Source organism: Melanaphis sacchari, unplaced genomic scaffold (genome assembly GCF_002803265.2).
Source record: "Melanaphis sacchari strain LSU unplaced genomic scaffold, SCAv2.0 Contig85_pilon_pilon, whole genome shotgun sequence".
NCBI classification, from domain to species: Eukaryota; Metazoa; Arthropoda; class Insecta; order Hemiptera; family Aphididae; genus Melanaphis; species Melanaphis sacchari.
The window spans coordinates 414,313-429,297 of record NW_020271605.1 but is presented as its reverse complement, the minus strand read 5'-3'; the positions used below and the strand labels follow the sequence as shown (position 1 = coordinate 429,297).

At 27.4% G+C, this 14,985-nt stretch overlaps 1 protein-coding gene across 2 annotated transcripts; it reads right to left on the bottom strand.

The window, feature by feature from the left end:
- Positions 1 to 594: 594 nt before the first annotated feature.
- LOC112602238 (spectrin alpha chain) lies at positions 595 to 14,928 on the bottom strand. 2 transcript variants are annotated; one of them, XM_025350202.1, is made up of 40 exons: positions 14,710 to 14,928; positions 12,706 to 12,866; positions 12,534 to 12,629; positions 12,338 to 12,473; positions 11,992 to 12,122; positions 11,729 to 11,917; positions 11,474 to 11,662; positions 10,854 to 11,192; positions 10,559 to 10,795; positions 10,284 to 10,472; positions 10,071 to 10,226; positions 9,874 to 10,006; positions 9,629 to 9,813; positions 9,367 to 9,519; positions 9,133 to 9,292; positions 8,837 to 9,042; positions 8,456 to 8,683; positions 8,199 to 8,333; positions 7,792 to 8,055; positions 7,532 to 7,723; positions 6,816 to 7,052; positions 6,474 to 6,755; positions 6,292 to 6,333; positions 5,128 to 5,276; positions 4,873 to 5,068; positions 4,413 to 4,811; positions 4,096 to 4,351; positions 3,768 to 3,963; positions 3,515 to 3,701; positions 3,328 to 3,458; positions 3,013 to 3,217; positions 2,746 to 2,950; positions 2,533 to 2,653; positions 2,215 to 2,434; positions 1,881 to 2,143; positions 1,736 to 1,790; positions 1,574 to 1,668; positions 1,226 to 1,509; positions 988 to 1,154; positions 788 to 916 (listed from the first exon to the last, which is right to left on the bottom strand). In XM_025350202.1, the coding sequence occupies exons 2-40, from the start codon at positions 12,853 to 12,855 to the stop codon at positions 788 to 790; spliced, it is 7,287 nt and encodes a 2,428-aa protein (XP_025205987.1). In that variant the 5' UTR covers positions 12,856 to 12,866; positions 14,710 to 14,928. The 2 variants fall into 2 exon arrangements, with proteins under 2 accessions (XP_025205988.1, XP_025205987.1); XM_025350203.1 differs by lacking the exon at positions 6,292 to 6,333 and having other exon boundaries at positions 595 to 916; positions 14,710 to 14,927.
- Between the last annotated feature and the right edge of the window lie 57 nt (positions 14,929 to 14,985).

Here is a 14,985-nt window from a genome sequence, read left to right as displayed (position 1 = left end):
TCTCATGTTTGTCAAGTTGGAACTACACGACGAGTAAAGTAAAATGCAATAGCTACAATTGCAATAATATATGACTAGGTATTATACAAAAATTCATATTTATTTTCTATATTGCTTTGTTAAACAAAAATTACATTAATAAAATAAGTATGAGTTTCTGAAAACAGTTAAATTTTAACACCGCATTAATGATGTTTAAGGTATAACTATATACCCAAGATTCAAGAAACTTTAATATACTTTGATGCTAATGACTTGAGATGATAAACTTTTGTTGAACTATAATGTAATTTATCCAAAGAAGATTTAAGTCATTAATTATTAACATTTAAAAAACTAAAAGGAGTACTTAAGGTTAAATAAATAAAACACGTTTAATTTTTTGGCGAGACTTTAATGTGAAAAATAAATTAGGTAAAACATAATTGCATGAATAAAACTCACAAGCATAAGCAATTTAATAAATATAAATAAATCATTTCTTTCTATTCTTAAATAATAAAATAAATAAATAATAATAAAATTAAAAAAAAAACATATGTTAGTAGTAGGTAGAATCATTAATAGTTAACATTTTAATGTTAAACAAAAATACATTAAACAAAAATTCACTCTCAATTAAAATTTGACACTTAAAATAAAAATAGAATATTGTATTGATATAACATTTAAAATGCATATTATTAATAAATTGCTCACATGATTTAGTCTTAAGCTAAATAGTTAAGTATACGTAAATAAATCTATTATAAAAAATCTGATGTAGCGTGCAATATAATATTATGCTTTAATTTTGGAAAAGTGTTTTAGTAAACTCTATATAATCAAGAGCCCCAGTGATTGGTCGTTCAGTTTTTGTATCCACAAATGGTTTCATACGAGCAACACAATAATCAGCCATATCCTTGGTAAGGTTCTATGAATAAACACAAATATGTATAAACAACCATCAAATATTATATAATGAATAGAGGTATTGATACTTACAGCATACAGTTCTTCTTTCGTAACATATGGTCGATCACCAGCAGTGATTGCTCTGAAAGCATTCTCAATCTCCTCTGAACTTTGTACATTTTCGGTTTCTTTACTGATCATGAATGCCATGTACTCCTGAAGTGATACATAACCATCACGATTTGGATCTACCACATCTAGAAAAAGAAAAACAAAGACATTAAATATCTGCACAAACAATATTACAACATTTAAAAAAATAAAATACCTAATATCGCTTCAAATTCAGGATCAGGCTGTCCTTCTTCTACCATAGGTAAATCATAACCTAAAGCCCTAAGACAGGATTTGAATTCAGTTTTATCAAGACGTCCAGACCGATCTTTGTCAAAGTGTTTGAACATCATTGAGAATTCTTTCAGCGCATCTTCACTGACACCTGATTGATTTCTTGCCTGAATTTGTTGTTCTAGATTGTGTTGCATTCGCATACCCAATTGATCTAGTTGATCCCATTGCTGAGCTAAACCAACTGTACTATGTTCCGTATACCTAATAAATGATTGATTAATATTAGTTTATCTTTTTGTATATAAAATTGAGAAAAAAATTGTACCTATTGTCCAATATTAGATGTTCTTCAAGAATAGCCCCAAGGTCTTCAATTTTTTTCAAATCTGAACGACGTGAACGTACTTCAGTTGCTTTACGCTGTTAAATAATTTAATTGAATAAATAAAACACATAATTAAATTAAATACTTAATGTTAAAAATTACTTTAATGGCTTCCAATTGTTGTTCTAAAGAACCAGATCCTTCCATCATTGATGTTCTATAATAAAAACGAATAAAAAATGTATCAATTATTTTTTTAAACTAATGATTAATAACTAATAAGTAATAAGCCAATTATAATGTATACCTAGTTTCAGTTAACCATTGGTGGAAAGTGTTAGCGTGTTTAGCGAATTCTTTTCTAAGTGTATCATTTTCATCTTGTCTTTGGGCTTCTTTAGTTAATTCAATATCTCGCTCCTTGATGATTTTTTGAAGGTTACGCCAAGTATCTTCTAAAGCTTCCATGGTGAACCATGTATATGGGTTAGGACCTACATTAAAACTTTTTATCTGATGATCAAGAGCGGCCAATGCTTCAAAATCTGACTGAGCAGATGTCAGTGATGCCTATTTAATGAAATAAATTAATATAAAAAATAACTATAAAATTAATTTTTTATTATTAATTATTTACTTACTTGGAATTGTGCATGTGCTTCACGAAGTGCTCTGATTTCCTCTATAGAATTACAACGCACAGGGTCTGTTAAATCTTCTTCAGCATTTTCAAACCATGAGTTAAAAGCAGAAGCTTTTTTAGCAAAAGTCAAGTACAGTTCTTCAATTTGTCGGAATTGGTTTTGCATACGTAATAATTGCTGTTTGCGCCCATCAGAATCTCCCAATAATTTTTGCCATCTAAAAAAAAAAGAGTGTTAAGGTTAAATCAAATAATAAAAAAAATAATGCACAATACCATACATTATTATACAATTAATAAAATAATAAATTAATACCTGTCAATCACATCGGCATGTCGTTTTAATATTGCTTCCGATTGATTATGATTAGCAGTAATCAATTGATCCTTTAGAGCAGTGATATTTTGTATTCCTTCGTGTTCAAATGCATGAAGACCTAATAACATTTTTTTTTTTTTTTTTTTAACTATAATTATTCATGTTGGTAACATTTTATAAATGACATAAATAAATCAATTGTATCCTTACCAGCATCAAATGTTTCTTGTTTTGTAAGTAAAGTTTGAACAGTAGATAAATCTCTACCATATTCTTCTGATCTGACATGAGTTTCTTTATCAGCAATCCATGATTCAACAACATCTGCTTTCCACATAAATTGTAAATAAGCAGAATTATCCATCAACTTGGACTTGCGTTTAGCAGCCAATGCAGATAAATTGTCCAACTTAATCTATTGAAGTAACACAATTTTATTAACCATATTAAATATTAGATTTTAAGTTAACTTGATACCTGAAGCTGTTGGCAACGTTGTAATATACTATCTGCGTGATGGTTCTTTGAATCTGCAAGGTCAATACCTCCATGACTTATTTGTTCACAACGGTCACGATGAACAGCAAAATCGGTTTCAAATGCATCATGCTTTTTCAAAAGACCTTGTACAGCAGCCATGGTATCTCCGAAATCTTCAACGGATAATAATTGATGTTTTTCACTGCAATAATCATAATCAAATAAATAAAATAATTTACAAAACACATGTACATAAATAATAGTTTATACATTAAGTTACATAGGTAATTTATAAATATTATATTAATTTACCTGATCCAAGCTTCTTCTTCTTCTACTTTGGCCAAAAATTGTTGATAGGTTAACGACTCATCTAGTTTTTTCCCCCTGTTTGAAGCCATTTGTTTTAACTCATCCCATGCTTGATTTAACAATTTCAATCGCTTAAAATAAAAATAAATGTTAACAAAATCTTTTAAAAAAATTTTTTTAAATGTACCTGTTCAATTTCTGGAACTCCAAGGTTAGAAACATCCATTAATTTTTCTCCAGCTTCTTGTACTGATTGTATAGCAGGTTCATGAGATGCTAATTCTGCTTCGAGTCGCTTATGTTTTTTTTTAAGATTTTGAACACCAGTTAAATCACGGCCATAATCATCAGATCCTACTAAAAGTTTTTTCTCCCTATAAACATTAATAAATAAATACATATTAACATAAAACAAAATTACTATGATATACAACTTATCCTTTATCCATGATTCTTCATCTGCAATATCTCTGAAGAATTGATGTAAAGTGTTAGCTTCATTTAAACGGGCTTGACGATGTGCTGCCAAATTTCTAATACGTTCATATCTTTCATTGATAGAACTACGACGTTCCTGGATACTTCCTGTTTCAAATTGACCACTTTCAATTAATGAATCAGCTTGACTATTCATATCTAAAAAAAAATAATGTATTAACCATTTAATTATTTAAAAAATATTAAGTATGATAAAATATTATTTTAGTAAATATAAAAACGTCTAGCTTTTTAAGTTTTAAATAACATAAATTATTTAACAATAATAACCTCTAATTCGATCTTCGTGTGCCTGAATATCAGCTTCAACAAGTTGATGTTTTTTAATTAAATTTTGAACAGATGCTAAATCCTTTCCAGAGTCTTCAGATGTTAACAATGATTCTACTTCGCCTAGCCAGAAATCTAAATCTTTAACAGCAGCAATATAGGTCCGTTGTTTATTAGCTTCCTTAAGTTTCAATGATTTCTCAGTTGTTTTTTGAGTCAAATATTCCCATTGATCAGCAATAGATCCTAATCTTGACTAAATTCAAAATATATATTAACATAAATGTGAAACATATATTTGATGGTTCAATTAGTACCTGAACAGCTTCATCCGATCCAGCACACTGATGTTTATCAATTAGATTTTGTCCCATGCCTAAAACACTTTGAATTCGGTCAGCATTAGCAGCTAATTCTGCTTCAAATGCTTGATGCTTTTGATGTTTAGATTGAATATTTGCTGGGTCCTTATAACTTTCTTCTGTAGCTAATTGAAGTTTTTCCGCAATCCAATTCTCAATTTCATCAGCATCTCTACTGAACTGCTGTAATGTCTGTGATTCGCCTAATTTTGATCTTTTTTCAATCAAAGCCTCTTTTAAATGACGCCATCTATTTAAAACTTGTTGCCTTTTTTCATCGATTGGAGTAGCAGCATAATGTTGTGCGGCCATTAATTGATCAGCTAATGTTTGTAAAGCTGCAATTTTCTCTTCCTATAAAATAAGTAAATTAAAATTACAATTATGAAATTATTTTTCTCAAAAATAACCATACATGTGCATTAATAGCTTTATCAAAATCTTCATGTTTTTTAATTAAAGCTTCAACATTATCTCCCTTAGAATCAACTTCTTCAGATGCAAGGAATGCCTCTCTAGCTGACATCCAGTTTTCAGCCTGTTCACAATCTCTGTAGAATAATTGCAGTTCCAAGCATTGATCTAGTTGCATTCGGCGGTTTATCCATGCTCTGTTTAAAATTTTATATTAATAGAATAAGAAAAATAATCATTACTAACTAAAACTCACTCTTCTAGCTCTTGTCTAGCTTCAGTCATGCTTTCTATCTTTTCTTGTATTTCAACACTAGCATAATGTCCAGACTGCAAAAGTTGCTGTCCAAACATTTCGAATGTTTGGAAGGTACCAGTACGAGCATCAATTTCTGTACGATGCTCCTAAAATAAAAAATTAGTATAAAAATAGTATAATGATAATTTTAATCTAAAAAGTGAAAAAAAGTGTAGCAGAACGAAATATTAATTTTTTAGTAATACTAAAAACAGAAGAGATATCATCAATAAAATGTTATTAAATAGAATTAATATTAGTTTAAGAATGTCTAAAATACATATTTTAAGTGAAAAATATATTGGTGTATTTTATTAGTATACAATTTCTTATTAATTGAATGACTTTATCATCAGTAGTTATAAATAAAAAGTAATAACACTCATAATAAAAAAAAAAAAAAGTTAAATTATTATATATTAAAAATACAAACTTAAAACAATGAGTTAATTGAATTTTAATTACTATAAAGGCCCAGGTATTTACTTAAATTAGTTTATTAAAATACAATTTTACTATTCTTTAGTAATTATTAAAATAAGATATAAGTAAATTTTTATTAATTTTAAATGTAATTATTAAATCTATAAATCTGTGATCATGATAGTTAATAACAGGATGAACTATGTTATTTGATATTTAAATTTTTTTTTGAAACAATTTTGAATAATGGTATAATGCCTATTAGTACTGAAATATAGAAATTAGTATTAAGTAAGTTTAAGTCATGATAAATATTATTAAATAATGATATATAAATTATTTGTTTTGTACTATTATTATCAATTGACTGAATGACAAATATTATATTATAGCAGTATGTACAACATTTAAGTGCACTTAATTTAAAATTTACAGTTGTAACTTGTTTCAAATAAAAAAGGAAAAATACACGTTCAGTTTAACGATAACTGAATATTCACAGTAAAGACTAGAAATAAAACAATTGTAGAAATATAATTTATTTGTAACGATCTAGGCACTAGAGTTTATTACTTAATAGTATTGAGCAAATACTATTTTTAGAAAGTGAAAAACCAAACTTATAAATATATTTAATAGTGTCAGTGAAGTGCAAACTTTAATTGACATTTACACAAAAACCAATACTTCATTTTGTACCTGAGCTATACCATAACGATAGTCTATTTCAGCTCTCAAACTCTACAAAAATGATAGAACATAAATACATATGTTTGACATAAAAAAAAAAATTATGCTTTAATTGATACTGTGAATATTTTTAATCATAAACCCAATATTGAAATCTAAAATTTTCAGTTATTTTAAACTGTTTATTTTACCTGATGACGTTCCAATAATGCTTCAGCTCCAGTGACATCAGATGCTAATTCATCACTAGAAACTAAGGCCATCATTGAATTAATCCAAGACATTAAATCTCGATAGTCAGACAAGAATCTCTGTAAATCATAAGAATCTAAAAGTTTTTCTTTTCTTGTATTAGCTTTAGCTGTTAATTGAGTCCATTCTTCATTAATTTCTCTTTGTTTCATGTAAGTATTATCACGAGATTCAGGATGTGTGTTCATTAAACGATTAGCAGTTTCATCTAATTGGCGTATCTAATAAAAAAAGTTGGTTTTTAATTTGAATTTAATGATAGAACAGAATATATTTCTAACCTTATCTTGTAAGGCAGCCAAATCACGTTCTAATCCTTCATGTTTACGTTGTAAAGCCTGAACACTTCTTAAATCTTTACCAAGATCATCATTATTAAGAGCATCATCTTTTTCACGAATCCAATCACGTGTCTCATCGACATCTCTATGGAATCTTTGTACTTCATGAGCTGATCCTAATTGTGTAGCTCGGGCTTGAGTAAGTTGTTGAAGAGATGTCCATTTTTCATTCAAATCCTATTCAATATTGTTGGTGATAAAAATAAATAAAAAATTATAAATTTAATTTAGGATAAACTTACTGAACATTTTCAATTTTAATTAGATTTTTTTTATTAAATAAAATATTTAATACAAAATTATTTTAAATATTTTATTGAACTTGCCCTCAAATTTGAGTTTAAATTTTAATTTACACGGTATTTTCTATCTTAAAAATTAAATGATTGAGGGTGACAAAAAACCATATAAAAATTACATGGAACTTAGTATATGGTATAAAAACAGAAATAAAAATGCATAATGTTTATTCTTTGTTAAGTTAAAATACCCTAAATTAAATTTTAGGTTATCTGGCTAAAATATTAAATGTTGCCTTATATTATAAATACACTGAATATATCAATTAAAATCATAAATATAAGTATAAAATACCAATAGATTCACAGTAAGTAGTATCCATAATTAACAGCAATGGTAATTATTAATTTACATACCTGAATTTGAGTGTTTATTTTCAATGCTGCTTCTGTTTGTCCTAAACTCATTAACTGCATTGCTATTTCGTTCATTTCAGCTAATCGCACTTCATTAGCTTTCAAATCAGATTGGAAATCATCAAATTTCTTTTGCATGACTTCTACTTGTTCTAAATCTTCTCCTACATCTTGTACTTGAGCATGATTTTCCTAAAATATTGAACATAAATTAATAACCATACATGCACTGTTAAGTTGAGTAAAACATGAACATTTACCTTATCTTTGATCCATGTAGCCAATTCTGCAGCTTCTCTGACTAATACATACGCTTTAACAGTTTCAGCGAGTTTAGTTTGTCGTTCTTTAGCTAGATTTAAGAGTCTTGAATATTGGGCTTCAATTTGTGCTTGTCTAGCTGCAATAGATCCACCAGTAGCTAAATGTTGTTGAGATGCACTCAAACCAGAAACTTCAAGTCGCTTAACATAAGGAGCAGGGACAAATCCTTGACGATCATTTACTTCAACTTTCCACCATTCCTAAAATATTTAACATTATTCATTAACAATGTGTAATGTATATGAAATCATATAATTGGTTGACTATAGATATATTATGAAATGTTAAAAAATATAAAAACTAATAGTAATATAAGTAATTTGTAAATACTAAAAATGCATACTTTATTATTAGAGTTTAATAGGATTAAAACATCTCCTTTTTTCATAGAAACTTCTCTTGGTGATTTTTCAGTATAGTCAAATAATGCCATTACACATTCCTTTCCACTCACATCAACTACAGGGGTTTCTTGTTGCTAAAATTATAAAATACAAATGTATTTATCATGAGTTACATAATATAAAGAATAATAAGTAAAAATTAGAAACAATATAATATATTTTTTTAGATTAGATAAAAAATATATTTTTTTTTTACCTTGCATGCAGCAGCTTGCTCTGAAAGTGATCCAACTGTAGTTTTAAAAGCTTCTAAATCTGACAATAATGCTTCGTGTTTTTTTAACAAGGCTTCAGAAGAATCTTCATCTCTTCCATAATCTTGACTTAATACCATTGGTTCTTTTTCTTTAACCCAAGATTCAGCTTCATTAGCGTCAGCAAAGTACTGATGCGCTTGAAGAGAATCTTCTAAATCTTGTTTGCGCTGAAAATAGTATAATTCTATTTTATAAAAATATAAGCTTGTGGTAGGAAATTTAATGAGGTAAAAATAATAGATTTTGGTACTAAACAACAATTTTAAGTAAAAATCAACAACTATATCAAACTAATAATTACTATAATAATAAATGCATACCTGATATGCTTTTTCTTTAAGATGATTCCAATGTTTATTGAGATTGGCTAAACGTTGTTTTATATCTTCTGAAGCAAAATGTTTAGCATCAACCATTTGTTGGCCAGCTTGAGTCACAGCAGCTATACGGGATTCATGATTGTTGATTTCAGCCACAACAGCTTGATGTTTCTTCATTAAATTTTGTACACCAATTAAATCACGACCTATAAATTTAATTAATTTTTATTATTCTATTTTTTATTTTAAATGTTAAATTATAAAAATTTACAATATATAACATTATATATTTTCACCTCGATTTGTTGATGCTGCTACGGGTTCTTTTTCACGAATCCAAGCTTCTTCATCTTCAACATCTCTAAATAATTGCTGTGCTAAAAGGGAGTCTGCTAAGCGTTGTCTACGTGTTTCCATAGGTTTTTTTAGTGATGAATAACGATCACATAATACAACCTAATATGTAAATAAATTATTAGACAATAAATAAGGGGGTTTTTGCTAGAAAAACTACAAAATTAATCCATTACTTGTTTTGCACGAATGTTATCTGCATCAAAATGACCTCCATCAACAAACTGATCAGATGTTATCTTAACACCTTCAATTCTATCTTGATGTGAAGCAACATCAGCTTCCAACAAAGTATGTTTCTTTTGAAGATTTTGTACACTAGTTAAGTCCTTAAAAAAAAAAAATGAATAAATATAAATAAAAGTATAAACAGCTAAAGCAATACAAGCATCTAAGAAAATAACTTAATAAACAGATATAATAAGAGTAAAAAATTACTTTTCCATAATCTTCGCTTAATAATTGTCCTTCAACTTCTGATAACCATAGTTCTATATCTTCAACAGTACGATTAAATTGCTGTTGTTGTGCAGCTTCACGTAGTTTAGAACCTTTTTGACCTGATGCAGTAACTAAATTCTCCCATAAATGAACAATTTCATCCATTCTTAGTTGAATACGACCTAAGAATTAGAAGATATTTTATAATTAAAATAGATATTGCAAATATAAAGTTATCTTACTCAAAGCATAGTGTTTAGATTCAATAAGTGCATGACCAGTAGAAGTAATTTCTTCCATGCGAGATTTATTAGCGTTGAGTTCTTGTTCAAAGTTCTGATGTTTCTGTACTTTTCCATTTAAATTGGTTGGATCCTAGTCAACAATATTAGTTATATTGCATATATTTCAAATAAATAAAATAACATTTATAACTTACTAGATAACTGTCATCATTGGCAAATTTTAATTTTTCATTAATCCATCCTTTAGTTTCATCACAATCCCTTTCAAATTGTTGAAGTCTATACGAATCTTCAAGAACGCTACGTCTTTGTGATGATTTTGCAAGTAATGCCGTACGTCTTTCTAACAACTAAAAATTATTTTGTTATACACAATTTTTATATTAATGTTAAAAATGTTGACTTACCATTTCACGGCGTTGGGCAACATCTTCAGTGGCGTAATGTTGTCCTTCAATTAATTTTGTAGCAAATTCATCAAGAGCTTTAATTTTTTCTTCCTGAGCAGCTAAAGATTTTTCAAAATCTTCATGCTTTTTAATCAATGCTTCAACACTATCTAGAGAATCACCCAAATCTTCATTGGATAAGAATGCCTAAAGAAAATATATTGTATTTATAAAAAATTTGATTATTTATTACCATGATTTATGGTATATTATTATGTTTTAAATATACAAACTTCTTGTTTAGCCATCCATGTATCAGCTTGTTCAGTATCGCGATAAAACAATTGCAAATCCATACATTGTTCATACAATATACGTCTTTCTTCCCATAAAGCTAACAATGAGCTCTTTTCACTGATTAAATTACTTAAATTTTCACTAACTAATGTAGGAGCATTTTCACTTTTTAATATGTGTTCTCCAGATTCTAATGCAATACGGAAACTATCTTCACGAGCATCAATTTCTCCCTATTCAAAGAATAAGTATTAATTAAAAATTTAATTTGAAATATAGTTATTAATATACCTTATGTTCTTGATGTCTTTCAAGTAAAGCTTCAGCGCCAGCTACATCCTTTGCTAATTCATCAGAATATATTATTGCCTTCATATCATTAATCCAAGAAGTCAAATCACGGAAATCAGCTAAGAAACGTTGAAGTAAATAAGATTCATCTAACTTTTGTCGACGTTCCTGTGCTTTAGCTGTTAGACGTTCCCAATAAGCAACAATTTCTCCACGCTTATTTTGAATTTGTGAACTATGATCAGCATGAATTCCACACAAACGATCTGCTTCTTGGCCCAAAATTGAAACTTTATCTTCTAAAGCTGCTAAATCTCTTTCAACTCCTTCATGTTTTCTCTAAAATAAGAAAAAAATCATACAATTATTGTTTAAAAATAGGCTAGGTTTATTCTATACTATGCTGAGCTTTATTTATTTAATATGTAGGTAATTAAATGTTGGTAACATATTACAAGTTGAATATTTTAAGCTCTACATAAAATGTTTTAGTGTATACTCAACATTATGATATAGTATGGCAAAATATCATTCTTATAATATATGATACCTCATTAAATATACTACTAAATATGTAATAAATAGTTACTATGTTTGGTATTAATATTTTTATAACAAACCTGAAGTGTTTGCACACTAGCCAAATCTCTTCCATAGTCTTCGGAAGACAATATACCATCTTTTTCAGATATCCAAGCTACAGTTTCATCAGCATCACGATTAAAACGTTGTATCTCATGAGCCCCAAATAATCGTTCTTGCCTCATTAAAGTTAATTGTTTAAGCCGAGTCCATGCTTCATTTAAATCCTAAGTATACACAGTTAAATGTATATGTAAATAAATAAATACTTAACAGTATAATTGTTTAATTACCTCCTTTTTTTTCAAAATTGTTTCTCGTTCAGGATGTCCTTCCAAAACTAATTTGGAAGCTAAATCATTTACTTCAGTAACACGATATTCTTGTGATGTCATATCCTTTTGAAACTCGTCAAATTTACGTTGCAATACTTCTACATGTTCTAGATCAGCGCCAAATTCATCAGTAGTGACAAAAGTTTCCTAGACACATTGTCAAGAATAATTAATATGCAGATTAAAAATAATTGTTTATTAAACTCAAATTTATTATATACCTTATCATTAATCCAAAACATAACCTCATCACATTGTCTTAAGAATTGAACCAAAACCAAAGCTTGCTGTAATTTAACACCTTTTTCAGCCAATTTTGACAAAAGTAAATCCCAATCTTTATGTAATTGCTCTAAAATTGTTTATAATTTAACATTAATATCTATCAATTTTTGTATTTTTATGACAATATTTAAAATTAATTGGAGTGATCTATAAAAATGTACATTTTGTTACTTGTTTAAAATACATTTATAATATGTAATATCAATAATTTTGCAAATCATAAAATTATTCTAATTAAATGATGTTTCATAAAAAAAATATATTTATACATATTTAAATTACCAAGTCTCTGACGAATTTCAGATGATGCAAAATGATTTTGATTAATCATTCCCATTCCAGTGTTATCTAAAACAACAATTGCATTACTATGTGCAGCAACTTCAGCTTCAAATGCTTGATGTTTTTGAATTTTGGCCTAAAAAATTAAAATACATTAGTTTTTATCAGTATAAAAATTAAATTTAGTAATTATAACCTGCAAATTTGTAGGATCTTTATAACTTTCATCTGATGCAGCTTGTGTTTTTTCAAGTATCCAAGATTCAAGTTCATCTGCATCTCTTTTAAAATACTGTAATGAAATACAAATAAAAATAAAAATTTCTTTAAATAATTTCAAACGTGAAATAATTCAATTTTCAAGTTACTTGAAATCTTCTAGAATCTTCAAGTTTTTCTCTTTTTAAACGTGCTTCAGCTTTGAATTCACTATAGCGACCAAGTACTTGAAAACGACGATTTTGAATATCCTCAGCAGATTCGAGGATTTTCACCTCCTTTGGAACCAGAGGATCCATTTTGAAAATGTCTTAAAGAAAAAATCAGTCTTATATTAAAATTATCTAAATACAATTTCAAATCAGTAAATACATCAAACTGAAATTAATTATTTTTTTAAATGTTCTGATAGAAATTAGGATTAAAAGTAATAGATAATTATTTCGAGATTAGCTAAATACAATAAATACTGACTATTAATAATTTATCATTTAAAATAATAATGAATGAAAACAACTAACTAGTAGATTATTATATTATTAGGTACTATTATATTTTGTGATATCAATATATCATGTACACTGTAATGTAAATAGTAAACACAAAATATTAATTCTTGAATTAAAATGTACAATGATTTCAGTTTTAATTATCTCATCTTTATATAAATAAATACAATAATACAATATACACAATTTTAATATATTTTTGAACCTTAAACCACCTAATTACCTAATTACACAATTAAGATAATTTTATTTACAAATATGTATCTACCATCAAAAAATTTATTCTAATAGAGTAATAGTTTTTTTTTGGGGGGGAAAGTATTTATTATTTAATTTATAATCTTTACCTACTATCTTTGAAATAAATTTAAAATAATATAATAATTTAACCATTAAAAATAACAAATCACCTATTTCTAATTTATCTTAGCTTCAAAATCATCTGAATTTATATACTATCTAACTAAACAGATAATATAGCTTTAATTTTTATTGTGTATCCTAAACATTAAGCAATTTAAACAAAATTTAAATAGGTAAATATTAAAATTAGCACAAGGTCAAATTGATTAAGTACAATATAACATTAAAATAAAGAGCTTTTTTACCATTACATAAAATTTCAATTTATAATATTGATAATGATTAATTTAATATTTTTAATTTTATTTGTTTAGTGTAAATATACCAAGTTAGAGGGATAACGAAAACCCTCAATATGATATCTTAAGTCATCTTTTAAAATATTAAATATAATAGTACACTTAATATATTATTTACATTATATTTTGATAAATTGTAGCTAAGAATTTTCCATAATAATAGATATGACAATCATTATACAATTTTAAATTCAGGTAGGAATTTAAATTTCTAACTACTAGTTATTAAAAAACTTAGCACACTAAATAGCAATTTTTTACACTAAATTAAATATAGGAAAACTTATAATTTTAATATCTTATAAAAAATATTTAATGAGAAATTAATTAAATTAAAATTAGATGGGCATCTACAAATATTTTAGATTTATGTTAATAAATAGAAAATCAAATACCACTTACTAAGTTCTGTATTTGTAATATTTGATTTTATATAATATAGTCTCTTTTACATGACTATTAGACTATTTCACAAAATATAAGTTATGGTTTTTAAAAATAGTAACAAGTTAACCTTTACTGAGTCATGCATTGTAAGACTAACACTAATATCATATTTTTCATTAAAAAAATATAAAAACTCTATTATTGAAATTAAATAGATTAACTTTATACAGTTAATGGACAGTTGTAGACACAACATAAAACTTAAAAAATACGACTAATAAACCACTATCAGATTTCAAGTGCCTATAAAAAAGGTGTAGTAATTCTATTATAATATATTATCATAGGTATAGTCATAAAAATACACTATTAAGGAATAGTAATAGGTCAAGTAAAATCCAGACTTCTAGGCTAGGACATAAATTACGAGGACGACCCAAGGATTGTGCAGTTGTCACACAATCTCTGTGGTCCCATTAAAATGAAAAATGAGAAAATTTCGTAGCAAAACACCAAGCTGGGTGTGGCAAAAGAAAAAGCGACACGGTTACGGCGGCGCCCGGGATCGATTACACGAAACAAAACGTCTAATTACCTTGTTCGTTCAGCACCAATAATGAGTACAATGTTTGTTTATTTCTCCTTTAAACGCAAATGGTCATTTCTCGATGAACGTCCGGCCAGTAATTGACACACCACACGATTAATTGTGTTATTATAACTGTAGATACGAGCACAGTACTAGATGAGAGAAAATAACAAACGAATTCCGTTCAATAAACTCGAAACTTCGTCACCGACGGAATTGGATCGTCGGGCGGGCAGGGAGTTGGGAGCAGCCGGGCAGAACCCCCTCCAGAGTATTATTATG